General features: G+C 41.7%; 2 protein-coding genes across 2 annotated transcripts; one reads left to right on the forward strand and one right to left on the reverse strand.

The window, feature by feature from the left end:
* Positions 1-461: 461 nt before the first annotated feature.
* synm (synemin, intermediate filament protein) lies at positions 462-7,927 on the forward strand. Its single transcript, XM_080504840.1, has 4 exons — positions 462-1,514; positions 2,496-2,620; positions 4,113-4,192; positions 4,321-7,927. Exons 1-4 carry the CDS (start codon positions 717-719, stop codon positions 6,345-6,347), a joined length of 3,030 nt encoding a protein of 1,009 aa, XP_080360966.1. The 5' UTR covers positions 462-716; the 3' UTR covers positions 6,348-7,927.
* Positions 7,928-8,089: 162 nt separating this feature from the next.
* ttc23 (tetratricopeptide repeat domain 23) lies at positions 8,090-17,726 on the reverse strand. Its single transcript, XM_080504850.1, is given in 10 exon segments — positions 8,090-8,221; positions 9,300-9,382; positions 10,809-10,958; positions 11,198-11,325; positions 11,694-11,799; positions 11,979-12,150; positions 15,790-15,908; positions 15,992-16,149; positions 16,228-16,351; positions 17,186-17,726. Coding segments are annotated over 10 exon segments (1,431 nt in total). The 5' UTR covers positions 17,462-17,726; the 3' UTR covers positions 8,090-8,106.
* Between the last annotated feature and the right edge of the window lie 348 nt (positions 17,727-18,074).

Below are 18,074 nucleotides of genomic sequence, written 5' to 3' on the forward strand. Positions count from 1 at the left end.
AGGAGTTTGCATATTCTCCTGTGAAAACGCTGACATGTTACCTTTACTCCCACACTTCACCCACATGATGTTAATTGGAGACTAAAATATGAACGTGTTGGACTCTCTCTGTATTTGACCAAGTAAAACTTGCCTAAAGACAGCCGGAATCATAGAATAAATTCTGTGGAAAATTGATTAATGAGATTTTGAGGGAAGGCCTACAGTTCTTTCTGTCACTATAGCTATTATTTTCAATTTAATTATTCTTCTTTACAGTATATTTCGTTCTAAAATGTGTACTTAAAAGCACACGCTGGAAATGAGGCATCAGGCATCTGGTCACTTGAGAAATTGCGTGCTGATGAAGTACATTTGACATTTAATGGGTTTCAGCTAAGCAACACATGTTCACTAAATATAATCTGCTTGTTGTTTCATAGTTTTCATGATTACGTTATGTTCGACGGGACTTGAACGCAGCATCACATCTGCCAGGACTCGGGCGCGCACGGGACGCTCCGGTGATGCGTTCAGGACCCGCCCATCCGCTCCTCCACTTGTCAAAGGCCACCGATCGCAAATTACATCACAGTTGTACCCACACACAGCCGCACGCACGCTAATAACACCGGTGCAATCTGACTATTCCCCGATCGAATTTACAGGATTTTAAATCACTTTATATTTTTTTTGTTAGTTTCTTTTTTTCCCCTTTTTTCTTTTTACATGCCACGATGCTTCCTTTCAAGAGAACTTTTGACAGCGAGAAGCAGCAGCTGCAGCAGCTCAACAGCAGACTGGCTCAGTATCTGTCCAGGACGAAGCAGCTGGAGCAAGAAAATGCGCATCTTTTAGCAGAAATCAATCAACTGAGAGTGGCGAGGGGTGCGGACGACGAGTCCAAGTACAAGGCGGAGATGCGGGGCCTGAGGAGCATGGTGGACCAGCTGTCGCTGGAGAAGTCCCAGGCGGAGATGGAGAGGGAGAAGCTGTGGCGGGAATTGCAGATGGTCCAGTGCCTGTGCAGCGAGCAGACGGAGGTGTGCAGGGATATCAGCGGCGGCCTGAAAGGCTGCGAGAAAGAGCTCCACCAAGCCCACGAGATCAACGGCGAACTCCAGCACCGGCTCCTGCAGCTGCAGAGCCAGTACAAGTGCCTGGAAGAGGCGCACAAGAAGGACAAGGTCCATCTCCGGCAGCAGGTGGAGTCCCGCGTCGCGCCCATCGTCACGCAAACTTACCGCGGCCCGCCGGCGGTGTCCGCCAACGAGGTGCAACAGTACGCCCGCGGGCTGTCCGAGGGATGGATCCACACCTTCGAGATGTACCAGCAGAAGGTGGAGGAGATGGAGGAGTCGATCCGAGCGGACCAGGCGAGGCTGAGCGACCTGCAGAGGGAGAAGACGTTGTACGCGTCCGAGCTGGACAAGATGCGCGCCGAGGCGGACAAGCAAGCGCAGATTCAGATGCGCCTGGAGGAGCAACTTGTGCACATGCACGAGAAATTCCGTGCGGACTTTGGTCAATATCAGGTGAGGACAAGCCCACAGCGAATAAAGTATTCCCTGGATCTATTATTTAAACATATAGATGCTCAGATGTATTGTTATTATTATTATTATTATTATTTTAAATGCAATCACTACAATCTCAATGGGCCATAACAGAAAGGAGAGGCCAGTCCTTCTATAACCTGCCACACCCACTGCCTTCAAGGCGCAGACACAGATGCCAATGGCTGCCGCTGCAAACAAGCTCTCATGGATCAGGCTGCTTCCCAAACAAGCAGTGTATCCTCACAATCTGGACTGAAATGTGTGTCTATGTGTGGGAAGCATGCTGTTTCTTTATTATCAGGGCGTATCATAGCACTTGGACTAGAAAAGATGAGCTTTTCCAATATTTAGTGATATGTAGCATGTCTGTAGTCTCATAAATGTCACACAGTGATGTTGCGTGCAACATTTGACCTCAGTATAAATGGATTGAATAGCTCCTGTGACAGCATAACATTGCACCACTGTAGTAGTTTATAGCTGCCAGATTACTTCCAGCCACTTAAACCAATTAGCTCTCAGACTTGGAAATCCTTATTACCGGTAGTCTCCTAAAGATGGATCCACAAAGAGGTCAGTCGCCAGCCTATGACTGTGACTGTCCACATGCAGCCAGGTGGCCCTCAGCACTATAATGTGGTATATGTGAAACTGACCACATGATGAACTAAAGATAGTTGGATGACATTTATTTATTTTTACTTGAAAGGATCATGTATAACTTACAAAAGCAGCTGTTGTGGGCATGAGAGCAAAACTCAGATAAACACATGCAAACATCACAGCAGGCTGGAGTACAATCAGTTGTTTATGAACCGGTGGTTAAAAAAGAAACTGCATGACTGAAGGATTTTTCAGTTAAATTGCAGTTTGTCAATGAAAGCATATGGCATACACTGGATCAATCACAGACTTTTAAAAATCGTGTGAAGTGAAAACTTGCTTGTATTCCCCCAGATGATTGTTGATGAGCTGGAGCATGAGAGAAACATGATGGCCGACACAATAGCAGACAAGATGAGAGAGCATCAGCATCTTCTCCAGGTGAAGATGGACCTGGGCATGGAGGTGGCTGCTTACAGGTAATGACAATGTTTAGACTGTTTTGTTGTTCAGTTGATTCAAACAGTAAGTATTTATAGCAACCCTCATAGTATGACAAGGGGATTTTCCCAACAGTCAGTCTGATTTGTAGTAGGAAAAGCATGCTGAAATATTATCCCCTGTCAACAGTGGCTCCCTTCTATGTTTACATGTTCAAGTCAAACTTGAAAGTGAGTCATTCTGCCCAGCATGAGGAGCACATAACCAAAATAGTTTTTCTTAAGCCATTTTTGTCACAAAGAGTAAGAATATGAAGACGTTCAGCTGTAAGGAAATACCACTAGTATGGGGAATTAATTAGTAGTTGATAGGTAGAGTTTTAGTGAATCTATTGAGTATAATGGATTGGATTGTTAAAATGTATTGTGTATTCTCTTTTCAAAAATATGCATGCTTTTGGCAATAGTTTACCTGTTAATCCAGCTTCACTTAGAATTAACTGTGTCGATGATATTTTGAAATCAAATACTCGTCTCCTGCTGCTTCCCGCATTAAGCCCCTCCTTCCTTCACCTAAATAAACTCTAAATGAGTCGTTGCCTTCTACAGTCTTGTAAATACCATACATATTACATAAAGGTCTTAAAACTTTCTCTGTGGTTCGTGTTGATGACGCAAGTCAAATTATATCAGGCATATCGTATCCCATAATGGAATTGTATGGCCAGACTTTGGGCTCACAGCTTGAACAGATCACAGCAGTTGACATAGTAACAGACTATATTTACTGAAAGGTTAAGCTATTTATACGCCACTTAATAAGTAGTGTATTTTTGATCAAAGGTGAATGCAAAGCAGTTTGTACCTGTTATATCATTTTGCATTCTATTGCAGGACAATTAAAGTTTCCCACTTAATTATTGAGGACAAGTACATTTTATTGGGGGAATCCTTTACGCTCCTTCTCCAATGTACTATATTGACTGACCACAAGTACGTTTGGTTTGTTGTGAAGTTTCCGGATGCCTGTGTAGAGACGTGCAGTGGCATGTGTTTTTGGTACGTGTCACGAGTCAGGTTTTACTTTAGGTTTTATTGGGAAGCGTGGGCAGCCCCACATTGTGGTGGTTATTTTTAGGTCAGTCTTTCAGAAGGAGCTCTCCGGAGAGGTTGTTCTGTTTTTTAAGGCACTTGGGTTTTGCTGTTTGTTTATTGAAGCATGGTCAAGGAGAGGTGAGATCTGTTTATGTTCATTGCAAACAAGTTTTTACTGAATGGCAGTGGTTTGTTGAGGTTTTGATGATTACTACCCTATATGGACAGGATCTGTATTCATACCGTCTTGTAAGCCTGTTCAGCGTAGTTTCAAGGAGTTGAAATGGCGGAGCTGAATGATGTACACCAGTTCGTGAGGTATTTATTTGATTTACTCTAATACACGATGCAAAATATTTAGTTGAAATAAAGAAAATATTGAGAAACTTATCTTCCCATTTTTTTCTGTTTTATCTTGTTTCTTGTCTCTATTCAGGGCGCTCCTGGAAGGTGAGAGAATGGGACTGCAAGATGCTCACAGGAGGGGGACTCAACAGCAAAGAGAAAGAATAATAGGTACGATCTTAAAAATGATCCAGTTAATTATTTTCACTGATACTGCGGACAAACATTACAGGGTCAGTTCAAATCAACTACCAAAATATCAGTGTAATAGTATTATATATATTACTTGTCTGCTTCAGATATCAAGATGCCTGCTCAGCCTTATACTGCAAGAGCTTCCACCCTAACCACCAGACAACAAACGAATATCAGATATACGCCACCAGCCTCCAGCCTGAGAAGATCACCCATACCTTCCTCTGGGTCCATAAGTCCTTCCAGGGTCATTCCCATTTCAGTTGCAGAGAGAGCTCGCAACCAGAGTCCGGCTTCCAGAAGAGATATGATCTCGTTCAACAAAGCTCGAGCTGCAGCTTCAGCCACTTCTACAACCACGGCCACCACCAGAGAGGAACAAACAGGCTTCGGGGAAAAGCAAAAGAGTCCACATAGTCCAAAGACAACAATGGAGGAAAAAACTGTAAAAATTAAACAAGTCTCTGAAGTAGACAGGCCCATCAAGTCTTCTACTGCTGAGACCAAATCAGTTAAAGTGATGTCGCCACCAATGACGAGCTTCAGTGTAAAAACCGAGACAGAAAGAAAAAAGCAAGTGTTCGATGTAAAGGAGAAAGGTGACGTGCATGATGAGATCAAAGACAAGGCGGATTCAGAGTCTACAATAGGCCCAGCTGAGAAGAAGATATTGGACTCTGTGTCTGTAGAAGAGATCATTGAGAAAGTGATTAAGCCGGCAGGTGTAGAAGCAAAGGCTTGCTCATCAGGAGATTCAAAGGTAGTATATCATGTGAAGAAAACCGAGCAAGAGGATGGCACAACAAAGACACAGATTGTGCTCGAGTCCAAAGTGGAGGAAGAGCTGGATGTTTCTGAAGACTCTGCGCTGGATGAACTACTGAGCCAGGGAGTGAAGAAAGTATCACTGGAGGATATCAAGGGTACTGCAACAGGAAGCATGATTCAGAATCTGCTGAGCGGCCTGCAAGGAGGTGAAAACTTACAAAATAAGTCAATCAACGTAGAAATCATTGAGGAACCGGTGGAGTCTCACAGCGATGACGAACTTGAAGTTAAACAGAAGTCCAGATCTGCTTTTTATGAGCCCTCAACATATTTTCAAATCGAGGAGCTAGAAAGTGTCCCTCCTGACACTCAATTTCAGAGGGGAAGTAATGACGATGCTACAAAATCTCACACACCGGACACTGATCAATCCAAGAGTGGATCTGGACAAGGCCAAGAGTTTTCCAGAGAGAGCGAACCTTCACATTTCTACCAAGATCAGGAGTCTCATGAGTATTTCGTGTCCACCCCAGATGACAACTTATCTGAGTCCGAAGATGGCGGTGGGATAACTTCCTATGGTCATTATGGCGTCGTTGACGACCTGTCAGATGAACGATATTACCAAGATGAGTCCATTCCCCAGAAAAGAGTGACTGTAGAAGAAAGTGACGATTACAAGTTCACGTCAGGAGATCGTCTGTTTGCAAAGGAGGGCTTTCCAGAGTGCATCATTGAAGAGGAGGTCCGCGTCTCTCCGATAGTGCAGGAGTCGGTGCTCGAGTTCCTAAGAGAAGACTCGTTGGAGCCCAAAGAACAGCTGAAGGGAGCCCTTGAAAAGCTACAGAGCTCAGTGTCTGGCCCACTGAGGGAGGAGTTGGCTTTCCTTACAAAAGTGAGCGATGAAAATCCACAGAAAGTGGCTGTCGATATCAAAAAAGTGCAACAATCAAGCGACAATGGTACCACAACAATAGTTGCAGAGCTGAATGTCTCTCAAACTCTGGAGGATTCTGGGCTGCTGGGCGAAGTAGAGGATCTGTCTCAGGAGCAGATCATGGCGGCTCTGAGGTCTTCTAACTTAGGGTTTGAGGAAGCCTTCCAGGGCGGGGCAGGAGAAGGATACACCATCAGAGTTTCCAAAGAAGAGGTTGTGCATGGTGGGGGCTTCGAAGGCTTCACTGGCGAAGGAGTGTCGGAAATCACAAAGAAAGCTTTCACCTTCCAGAAGGAGGAACACGGAACTGGTGCAGGGGAAACCTCACAACATGAGCTGCACTCTCACATCACTGAGACCCCAATGAGGATTTCTCATGAGAAACGAGTGGCAACAGTTTACCTCGATAGCCCTTCAGAGGACTGAGAACATCAAGTATGGCATGTTTTTAAATGTAATGATTGCCAAGCGTAAGACTGTATGTTGAAGCGCACATACGGGGTCTGTTCTAATACAGCAGTCCACACAATCTGCAGCCAAACTGGTTGCAGATTGTGAATGTGCTAATACTTCTGCAACATGTATAAATCATTTGGGAGTGCTATTTTACATTGCTGGCTTAAAAAAACTAAACAAAACAACAAACTAACCAAATTTTTTTGTATTAGTTGCAAAAGTACTGGACTGGATATAATTAGGAATAAAACTACAAGAATATGCAATTGCTTTTCATTTTTTAGGGTAGAGAACACCGTTGTGTGTTGCATTAGAATGTTAACCTTTTCCAAATTTTCAGTTTATTTTCAAAAAGCTTTCTTTAGATTTCTCTATTTTTGTACTAACCTGTGCCGTTGACCTCATGCACCCCGTTGCGCATTTTACAGCATACCATCAACTCAAACATCACTTCATAGTTCTCTTTGTCACGATGCTGAGCCTCCTTGGTCAAGATTAATGTTAATGTTTAATGCAGACCTACACAAGACACTCAGCATGATGGAGGTGCTATGCAACATTTACATACTGGGGCTTTAAATTTTTATGCGTCTCGGACATCTCTAAAAAATAGAATGGTGTTAGTACATATTAGATCTGAAACACTTTATTTTAACAAGTAGTAATTTGCTCGTAAGAAATATTGAACTTATAGCAAAGGGTAGTATAGTGGGAGAGGGGAAAACTTGGTTGTCTTAACTTGTGAAATGTGGAATGCTAAGATTATGTAACGTGACTCACAATGGCACATAACACAGTTTGAATAATTGATAAGAAATAGTGAAAAACAATAGTCTTGTCTAATTTGTGCATTCACAAACCACTTGTTCATGGTGGCATACTATTACTACTATTCAGAGTGCCAAAGACTGCTGAGTAATAATCTGACAAAATAATGTAAAACAGTAGCAAAATCCTGATCAGTTGAAAGCATGCAGCAACATTCATAATGTAATCACATCTTATTTTGATACGTGTTTATGGCACCTTTCACTTGTCCACATTTGTTGGCAATCACCGTGTTGACGTGAATTATTCAACCCTGCTCTGACCTAGCGGCATACGACTGAGACTATTTTTGGTTCCTCGGCTTAGTGGCGTTGAGTGTTCACAAGGATTTGTTGTGGTGTGTATTAGTTGCAGGGGTGAAAAGGAAGCATTATGATTACAGTCAGGTTGCGTGTCTCTAAATAGCAGTATAGTTGATATAAGTGACAATTATGCTACAGCTACAGAGCAAGTCTTTCTTAGATTGGCTTCTTGCTATTATTTCAGCAAATGCAATGTTTAAGATAAATGCCATACTTAATATATAACATTAGCAGCATTTAACTGGCAAAACAGCAGATTAAAAAAAAAGATTCATACATGATTAACCCTAATTCAAACACAACATCATTGCTTTTATTGATCAAGATTTTTATTAAGCAAAGGACAACTATTTACAATGGCAGATGTGTAAAGTTCTCACCAAAAAATGCTCATATCCGAATTAAAACATTAAGAAATATATTGGTATGTTTTGTGTCATTCTTCAGAGCTGAATTGCTTAAGTTGATGTGCAAATTCATGCAGGCCATCGTTGGTCAACCTAAAGAGAATGCATGTTGTTACATTAATAGATAAATAAGACCCAAAATAGAAAAGTTGTAGTTATTATAACATAAACTTTTGCAGTGACAGTTAAACTTCAAGAGTCAGATGTGGAGTTCCTATCAGGACTAATGGATGATATGACTGAAGATGTGTGAGGTTTTGCTGTCTTTCTACATTGCCTCTGCAGCTTTTCAGCCACCTCGGGGGCCCTGAAACACAAAACATATATGGACAGATTACTAAATTATTACGGGACATTCTGACATAGTTGCTGTTTTCACTTTTAACTAAATAGACACTTCAGTAAAACATGATTTGCACCTGCACACGAGCCAAATATCTTCTGATAAAACTATTTATTTGTGCACCTATTTATATATCTCCAGCAGTGATGTGCAGTCAGGGGCAGTCACTGCTAGCCCTATCAAAAAAGATTTGTCTTTTTTTTTAATAATTAAAAAGTCATTCTGAAATCTGCGTCTGGAATCAATTAGTGAATTTAGCAACTTTATCCAGAAGACGGCTGGTTATATTTTGTGGAGATCAAATCTCCTATGTCCTCTAAATGCATCACAGCTCCTGGACATTGCTATTGGGTTAAAATGTTGAGTGACAGTATCGTCAGCCAATCAGATGTTGATGTGTTATTGACGGAAAGCCTGAGGGCCAGCGAAGTTTCGAGCGCTGGTCTTGCTGTCGTCATTGAAATGCGCTTTACTGATTGGCCCATGGGCAGGCACGTATGATGACGCACTATTATTATCTGCTCCTCTGGAGTGATGGCGGCTAATTTAACAGCAAGATCGGATGATACGATAGAGGACCTGCTTCAGGGACCTTTTTCAATTGTGAGTAGAAGAAGATCGACATGGATGAGCTCGCTCAGACCAACAAAGGCTTTGTGCAGCATTTTACAGCAGGATGGATTTAATCTACAAGTGATGGGTGAGTGCTAGTTTTTTTTTTTTTTTTTTTTTTTACTGTGCCTGGATTCGATTGGTGCTGCTGTTGGAATTGGGTGCTGTTTTTGATTGTAGAGTAGTGTTTCCCATACAATCGTGCACACAGACGCTGCAGAGTGGCGTCTTGATGTGTTGTGGTTGTTGATCGGCTGTCATGTTGGTGAGGATTAAGTACTGATGCACAGTTGTGGGGGGGGGGGTTACTGGTGGCCCTGACTAAAACACCACCGCACGCTGCTGATTTACAGTGTATATATAGATATTGACATACAGAGACACACAGCATGCATGCATGGACGCAAACGCACACAAAAGACAAATTTACCGAGCCAGCATGTCCACAGCTTTTTGTATAGCTTTGGTCTTCTTGTGCTGAGGCCCGTACAACAAAGTCTGGATCTTCAGGCACTATAAAAACACCGGCAGAATGTGGTCAGTGGAAGATGAGAGGTACAACTAATACTCAGTGGAGAAGGCACACTTCCTGGCAACATGTGAATACACTAAACATACCAAAATAACCACCATAGACGACACCTGCGCTGACCACTCTTGTAGTTTGATTCAATCGAGGAGAGGACTGATTGCGCAGCTCTATGATGTAAGAAACTATTGCATAACTTGAAAGTTCAAAAAAGTCAGAACATTTAACAGAAAACACATGTACTGTATATGACTTCACTGCCTGCCCACGCACAAGATATTTCAAGAGACTGCAACCGTCACTAATATGATTTGAAGAGATGTTTGTAAAGCAAAGAGAGAGAGAGGGGGAGTGAACAGTTTCCTTCATCACCAGGGAAAGTAAAACACTGGCAATCTGGAACATTTCCATCTGGCCTCCTGGATGTTTTCGCTGTTGCTAAGGTTGATGTAATGGAAGGCCCCTTTTCAGAGGAACTGCACAAGAAAAGGGGGGAGTTTAAAATGTGTGCACTATTGTTCTCTTTGTTTTTGGTTGTTTTTAACACTGTATCTATTGTTTGATCCCGCTTTCCTATGGAAAAGCTGAAGTCACTCACTCAGAGAGTGCACTCTGGGTCATGATGACAGCGGTAAACCTCCCCCGGCACAGTCGTATATCTGCTCTGTGTCAGGGCACTTAGAAAGGTTACCAGCAGGATGGGGTGCAGAGGAGAGTGAGCCCCTGTCAGACTGGAGCCCCTCTGCACGTAGGCAACAATAACAAAGCAACATAGCAACAAGGCTCCTTCACTTACGGGCGTGTCATTACTAGTTTGAAGCAATGCTCCCATCTTTTGGGATATTTTTGTATTTTCAGTCAAAGTCAAAACTCGTCTCATGTGGTAAATATGTCACAATAAAAGATAAACATGAAGTAATTAGCTGAACGGCTACTGGTTATTAACTCAATGACTGTGTGCTGAAAGACATAGGGATGTTACATTTGTTTCAAAGAACATAACGGCATACCGTACTAATTAGGGTAAAAGATTTGCCATTCTCTTTGCAAACTTGTGTTGCCCATTTGCTTGGCTCAAACCGGACTCGAAAAAAACACAAAGTCACTCTGTGTGATACTTTACACCAGGGAGGGAAGCTCTGCGCACTGCAACCTTCCAAGATTAGCATGTTACTCTGATAACACTGAGCTCTGGAGAGATGGTGGAAATAGCTCGTCTCAAAATGACGGGGACACTTTGTGTATCTCTGGTGTGTGTGTATTTAAGTTGTGTGTGTGTTCTTTTATTAAAGGTCCCTAAAGAATTTATGCTCAATGAGAGTTACTAGTATTCCCTCTTGGATTACTAATATGCTTGTGGTGATACAAGACAACCATGTATGCAGTGCATGCTCCAAGATATACGATTACCTTTATCATAGTCCTGTGGGCCTGGATTAACCTGCCCCCAGTCATCTCCACACTCCCTATCAGCTGCAGGGTGTCAGCTACCTCGGCGCTCAGGTCACCAAATGTAGATCTTTTAGAATCAATAGAGGCTCTCTGGATCTCCACACATTTCTACAATGATACATTCGACATGGGTGAATCATTTTTGAAACACTTTGACAAAGCAACAGGTCACAACTACTTGCTTCTTGAAGTCTTAGGTTTAGTTAAAAAGAAAGTGTGAATAGAGAAAATCTGAAGATGTTAAAAAACAACAACATTTAAACGTGATTTTATTATATCAAGCAGGTGAATGAAAGAAAGCATTGTGAATAGTCATAAGGAAACGTTAGTTTATGAGTGTAAGTTACCTTTTGCTCTCCATTCATGAGGAGAAATCGACAGAAGTCATCTTGAGCTGCAAGAAAGACCGGATCCAGGTCACCCACAGCCTTTCTGTAGGAACTTAGACTCTGCTCAAAGTACTGACCTGCAGACTCTACAAGAAAAGAAGCATGGTAATGACAATCGTTTGACAGAATTGGTTCTAGTTTATGCAGCACACATATACTTGACTGATAAAAGTAGGATTCATATTCCACACAAAATAATATTTCAGTCTCCTTATGTTGTGCTTTAATTTGCTGCAGTAGAGCACGCTGTACTTTTGGTCCCAGATTGTTGACACGGGCGAAACATGCTGACACGGCCAAACATGGATATGTTTTCAGAGACCCTATTATAGAGATGGTTACCATAACAGCATCTTAAAGAATTTGACATTGAAAAACAAGGGGATATTCAAATCCTAATTAACCCCTTGTGCCTTGCCACTCATTCCCAATCTGTATTTGTGAATAGACTCACCATTGTGATGAGGCTCTGCTGCAGCAGAAAGGATGAGGGCCAGGCTGTGAGAGATCTGAGCCCCTTCGAGCTCCTCCAAGCCATGACTCATGGCAATGGCATGAGCCTAGCGAAAACAAGCATGTGAAGTAAGACAGATCAGATCACCAAGTCAGAGGTGTAGGAACACTATTTAAGAACAGTCCAGTGGCAGTCTCAAGATGGTCTTGTGTGTGTCTGTGTACTATGTGTTGTATAGAAGAGTTATGTATCGTGTGTGAGTTATGGAAGTGATGTATCTCTTGCCTTGGACAAATGCGCTACGGCTCTGTCCGTAAGACCTCTGTCCTGTTCAATGGCAGCCATGTCCTTATAAATGGAGCACGTCTTCTCCGGCTCAGTGCCCTCCTTCAGCAACTGCAAAGACTTCTCACACTGGCTCAGTGCTTCCTCCAGTCTGCTCTGTCCCCTATAGACCCTACAGAGCAGGATGCACACACAAAGACTGTCAGAGAAATACATCCACACATGTTGATGTCACCATAACATCGATTTAAAGAGTGTCCATTGTTTACAACTGTCTTTCTCTGATTGTCTATACTGTAAATGTATATTGGGATGCAGAGAATTAACTGACGAATTAGGATTCTAACAATAGTGTCTTGAAGTACGTCTGGATGTATTGTGCAGTACATCATGGCACTCCTATTTTCATTATATGAGCCTGTTGGATATTGGGAGAGCAGAGGTTTCCAAGGCATGTGAGGATGAACATTTAAACACAGTATCAGAAAAAGTACAATGTGTGACAAACTTGGGTCTTGAAGAAATAAGACTTTTGTCGAAGGCTGCAGTTAAAAGCTTACTGCAATGCAGGCCATAAATTGGAAAGCTTCCCTCAGAACCCTTATGGTCGCATTCTCAATTCATGCACAAATCCTAATCACTTCCTTCAGCACCGAATATTATACATTTTCTTGCTCTCCAAATATCTTAAATTCCAACATGTCTAATATTGGAGATGTTTTTATGGTATCAGGGAAAATCAACTTAACTGAAAATATAGGCAGAACGGTAGTTCAGGACTGGAATGTGCATCTGAAAGAATTTTTTCACCATAAATGTATTACTTTTAAGATTCACCTTTCTTGCTTCGTCATACCATGGTACATACAACATAGAGTGGGTGGGTGGATTGGGGGTGGGGCCGGTGGGGGACGATGCACTGGCTGCGTTATCCACTGCAAGGACACTGAATCCATCAAGCTGCTCGGCTAACCGCTTTAAACCATCTAATGGACTCTAAATTTAATTCAGCTCTCCAGTCAAGAGGGTGGCATTTCTCTGAGGACAAAATGTCCACGACTAACCTACAGTGTCTTGAGCCACAACCCTGTCACGTCAATACATGTAAAAAAAAAATCTACCGACACAACCTAGTATATATTATTATAATTTGTAATTAATTTGAAAGTGCAGACTGAAGTCAATTTCTAATAACTAATAATAATAATTCACATTTCTGAACCACATGAATATTTTAGCAAAGACCTTATGAAAGCTTATACAGTAACTTTATGTTTCCCCAAAAATCTTCCATCTGTTGATGGATGCTGGAACAGCCACACATATAAGCGTTCATTGGGTGGGCACTTCAGGTCTTTTTAGGGCGGCAACGCCGGCTGAATCGGTTACATTCCAACCAGGCTGGAGTCCTATCATTCTGCCTGCATGGACGGACAGAAACAATGCTGCTTTATCCTCTCATTCACTCTGCATCCTTACACACTTCCTGGCATAACAGTAATATGCCACATCCCCTTGAAATATACCAAGAATCCACAGGGCAGCGAATTAATATAATTAAAGATTTGTGGATGTGTAGCCAAGTGAACCGCACAGTGCTCTTTTGTAAATGTTCCCTGAACAGGGTTGACGCAAGTGTGCTAGGCTTTCACTTGGAAAAATAATACAGCGAGGCAAAGCCACAGCAAAAACAGACAGACGAGAGCCTTCTCCAGCAAATGTGTACCGTTCTTTTAACTCATCACATTCTGGATGAGGCTTTTTGTGTGACTCAGATAGGAGTGAATAGCTAAGGAGATAAATACTTGAATGCCTCTTTAGTCTTGAGTAGTGACACACAGCCAATCAACTATAAATGGCAAAATCCCTCCCGGTTTTCACTTCATTGAAGTACTAAGGGAAACTACTACAATGAGAATAACAATGGCTGTTTTCTTAAGAAGTACACAAGTCGACTGCGGTCCTCAAACTGAAGATTATCAGCATGTGATGACATGTTGTAGTCGCCATGCTACTTACACTACCTCGGCTATTTTTCTGAATTAAAAAATAGAACAGTGCCACCGATGACAGTAAAAACATTAATGCTGTGCATGAGTGTGAAGTCCAAAATACAATTTAAATACCATGATGTATAAAAATAAAACTCAATTTGAAGGAGACAATTTCTAGAAATGGTCCAAGATTTATAATTTAAATTTAATTGAATAATATTTGTAAATTAAAGCATTGGATTCATGACAAGAACATGAAACTGAATCCATTGCTCATCGCGGCCATAGATTGAGAGTTGGATATTTTTAACTCTCGCAATTAAGATATTGCTCCTCCAGCAGAAATACCTTCGCTAAGGGAGTGCACACCTTGAGTGTAAATTTGAAACTGAGCAGAAAGCTTAGACCATGATCTACAGCTGGAGCAGAGCTTACTTTATTGTTCCAGGCTTTTGTGCAAACATTCCCCTCCACCACAACAGTGTTGACTGACAGAGCTTTAGAAGCATGCCAAATTCTTAGTCATCACATAACAAAAGAGGTTTTGCAAGCTTACACACCAGCCAGAGTCTGCACATTTTTTCAATTACACAAATCATGTCAACAAACCCCAACTCTTGGAAACAGATCAAGGAGGCGACGTATACAAACGCCAACGAGTTCAGCTCACTTCACTTCAGAGATCTCACTTTTAGGAAAGACATGAGCCGTTTGCTGGGTCAAGACATATATGATAAATGCCGGTACTAGTTATTTCATGGAGCAATACTAATGGGATAATGTTAAAAACATTAGAGGATAAGCTGAACCAAAGCATCACAAGAGTTGTTTTCCAAGTTGTGCATCTAGTTTCATCCCTTGTGATTTAAGCTATGACATCTGAGCTATATATTTTTTGGGGGTTGCTGGGCCACGTCGTTCCCATAACAGACCATCAGCCAGCACTGCACTTGATGTTAGTGGCAGTTGCTGGTACCATGACCCTTTAATTCTTTAATCATTTCAGAGCTTGTAGCACTACCCTTGAGAATTTGGATGCCAGTAGCACCATTAAGTCACAAATGTTAATTCTAAAAATGCAAAAACAAACGAGTAAAATAAAATTAGCTGTCCAAGTGACGTGTATAAAGTGAATGAATGAAGCATATTCCAAAGTAGTGGAGGTTGCTACAGTGTCTCAATAGCCCATGGAGGTTTATAATTTAGGTAGACACCAAAGCCTAAAAAATAAGAAGGTGTCACAATTTATAAAGCAAGTGTAGCTATGGTTCAAAAAGGGAAAACTGTACATTGCCTCTTTGCAATGTACAGTATGTCTCAATGAACTGGACAGTCAAAGGGAAACTCAGATTAAGCAAGTTGATTTCATATGAACATAAAGGTATGGCGTGTCAAATACATCAAGAAAGATCCAACTTTCAAAAGCTGTTTCAAAGGATGTACTGAGTGGAGGTTTGCGGGAGTTTGCTGCCATCTTGTGGTCAAACCAAATTAAATTAATTACAAATGTATAATAAATACAACAAGATTTTTCGAAACAAAAATTGTTGTATCACATAACCTGCTTCTATCAATTGGGGATGGTGCATTGTTATTTTTTTTCCAGTTTGAACATGATGCTGTTGGAATTGGAGCAAAACTTGCTGGTAATGCATCAAATACGAGGTTAGTTCTTTTCAGGAGCACAACTGGTAGGATCAGAATAAACATAAACTCGTCAACATAACTGGCGAAAAATTCTGATTAAAGCAACTGCTTGATTCTATATTTAATACCTATTTTTGAGAATACATGTATGCTTATTTCCTTGTCGGTACCTGCAGAGACCAGTGAAGATTTCTTGCTGAGTCTTCATCATCTCTTCTTGGTCGATAACACTGCGATGATGAAGATCCTCAAGGACATGCTCTGCCTCCAGAAAAGAAAACTCTGCTTCTTCTAAAGTTGACCAGTCAAGGCTTTTGTGCAGCTTTGTTATTTGAATTGATTAAAACCTTACTGTCAAACCCGGTAAGGATATGTGCCTGCGATTAGTGAAGCGCCTCCCTCTGTGAGATGAAGGCTCAGGAGACATGTGCGGATCCCATGCTTATCGGCTGTGCAGGAGGATGAGGAGGAGCAGAAGGGGAGCAGCTCTCGTGCCAGTGTGGCGTGCTCCTTGGCCTGCAGCCCCCATCCTATTAGAAAAATAAATATTTTGATTTTGTTGCAGTAGGATGAGATGCAAACTGAGACACGGTTACAAGTGAAGTTACCTTTCAACTGTAAATAAGCCTTAGCCAGTCTGGCGTGGGCCTGGGCTAGTTTCTGATGTGCCTCCCCATACGTCAGTCTCGTCAGAGCAACACAACGCACCAGGTCCTGGATGCAAGCGTCAAACTGGAATAACACAGTAAACGATGGTCCTGTCGTCATAAACTATGGTATATTACGAAATTACGAAAATCTTTAAATGTGCCCTCATACACACAAATTGTGCGGGTAAATAGCATGCCATGTTGTACTCTCCACTAAACATAGTCACTCTGTTATTACTGTGAGACGGACGACAGAGGGCATTCATCTGTGCCTTGGGTTGATTTAAAAAAAAAAGTTATCACACAAAATTAGTTCTCCAACATGAGTAGTTCCTTCTGAATCATTTTAATTTAAGCTTGTTGAGGAAGCAGATGAGTTGACATCTGCATATATATGCTAAAAGTCAAAGTTAAGATTATGTTAACGATGTAATAAACTTCCAATGACAACATTCAGTCAAACATAATTTCGGATGCAATCAGGAAGATTTCATTTTCCTGCTGGAAGTAGCTGGCTGACCTAAATGTATGTTAATGCAAAATGATTTTAATTCAGTTTGGCTTTTTCTGCATCTCATCAAAACATATTCATACAGTGACGTGAAACCCCAGATCAAACATCAGATGCATTAAAAACCAGGACTGTGTCCTAACAAATTAGACTAACAAATTAGACTGCAGTGATGAGTGATGCCACTTCAGGACAGGATGTGTGTGTCATTTTAATCTCCCCAAAATCAAGATATAACTTATCCAATGTCTGTAGATTGTCCATCGATGTGAATCTGAGTGATTATCTGGTTCTGTGTTCGATAAGAAATAGACCTTTGACTTGTTCAAAGTATAAATTAGCCCCCTCCCCAGTGTTATTGCCACGATACATTGTAAAATCTGTCCGTGACTGTGCTTTACCCACATCTTGGTTGTCTCCTCTGGCCTGAGCCCGGCTGCTGTAGTGCTTCAGCTTTTCTTCTGGAGGCAACATGGCAATTTCTTTCCTGGCATATTCTGCTTGAGAGGAATTCTCTACATCTGAACCGCAGTCAGGATACACGTCCACACTCCTGCTGATGGTACTTCCAACACTTTCAGGGGACCTGAATGTGTCACAACAACAAACACCGGCGACGCGCTTCAATGGAATTGAATCACAAATATCTGAAGGTGTAAAATGAGGAAAGTGCAAGAACATGGAAGAAAACCTACTCTGTCGTAGACTCTGAAGAATTAGTTCTTGTTTTCGTCCTTACTTCATCCATATTCGCACAGTATTTAATGTTTACACTTTGGCGGAGCAATCATTGATCGTAGCGTCAACGCGGTATGGTTGCCGTGGTTACGCTGCGCGTGCTACACACACAGTGAGCTCGTGTGACCGTCCGCCGCTTAAAATGACCTCAAAAACATCCGCATCTGTGAAACACTGCGGTGCTACCATTGAAAACCCGGCTGCCTCGCTGAAAAACACACTCGGTCTGAAGCCTCTCGTTTCTGTTTGCACATTTTACGGAAATGACAGAGAGGAGTCAAGCTTCCGGTTTTCAAAATTAAAAAAAAGATGATTAAATTGTGACCATTAAAAAGCTAATAGAAAGACGCGTGTCTTAACCAGCCTGTGTAGACATGTAATAGTCATTGGATCTGCAAAAATACTGTGTTTTTCATTTAAAAAGTATGAATAGAATTAATAACAAACATAACAAGCTAATAGAAGCAGTGTCTCAACACAACATGTGAGTATGGGCGTGGCTTGGGGCTATCAACGTGGAATGAGTTCAACTCATTCTACATGGTAAATCCAAGAG

This window comes from Blennius ocellaris, assembly GCF_963422515.1.
Source record: "Blennius ocellaris genome assembly, chromosome: 11".
Classification (NCBI taxonomy): domain Eukaryota; kingdom Metazoa; phylum Chordata; class Actinopteri; order Blenniiformes; family Blenniidae; genus Blennius; species Blennius ocellaris.

Coding starts and splice junctions, on each gene's coding strand:
- synm (XM_080504840.1), top strand. CDS start 717: ATGCTTCCTTTCAAGAGAACTTTTGACAGCGAGAAGCAGCAGCTGCAG. Junction 1,515..2,495: donor CGGACTTTGGTCAATATCAG/GTGAGGACAAGC, acceptor GTATTCCCCCAG/ATGATTGTTGATGAGCTGGA. Junction 2,621..4,112: donor ATGGAGGTGGCTGCTTACAG/GTAATGACAATG, acceptor GTCTCTATTCAG/GGCGCTCCTGGAAGGTGAGA.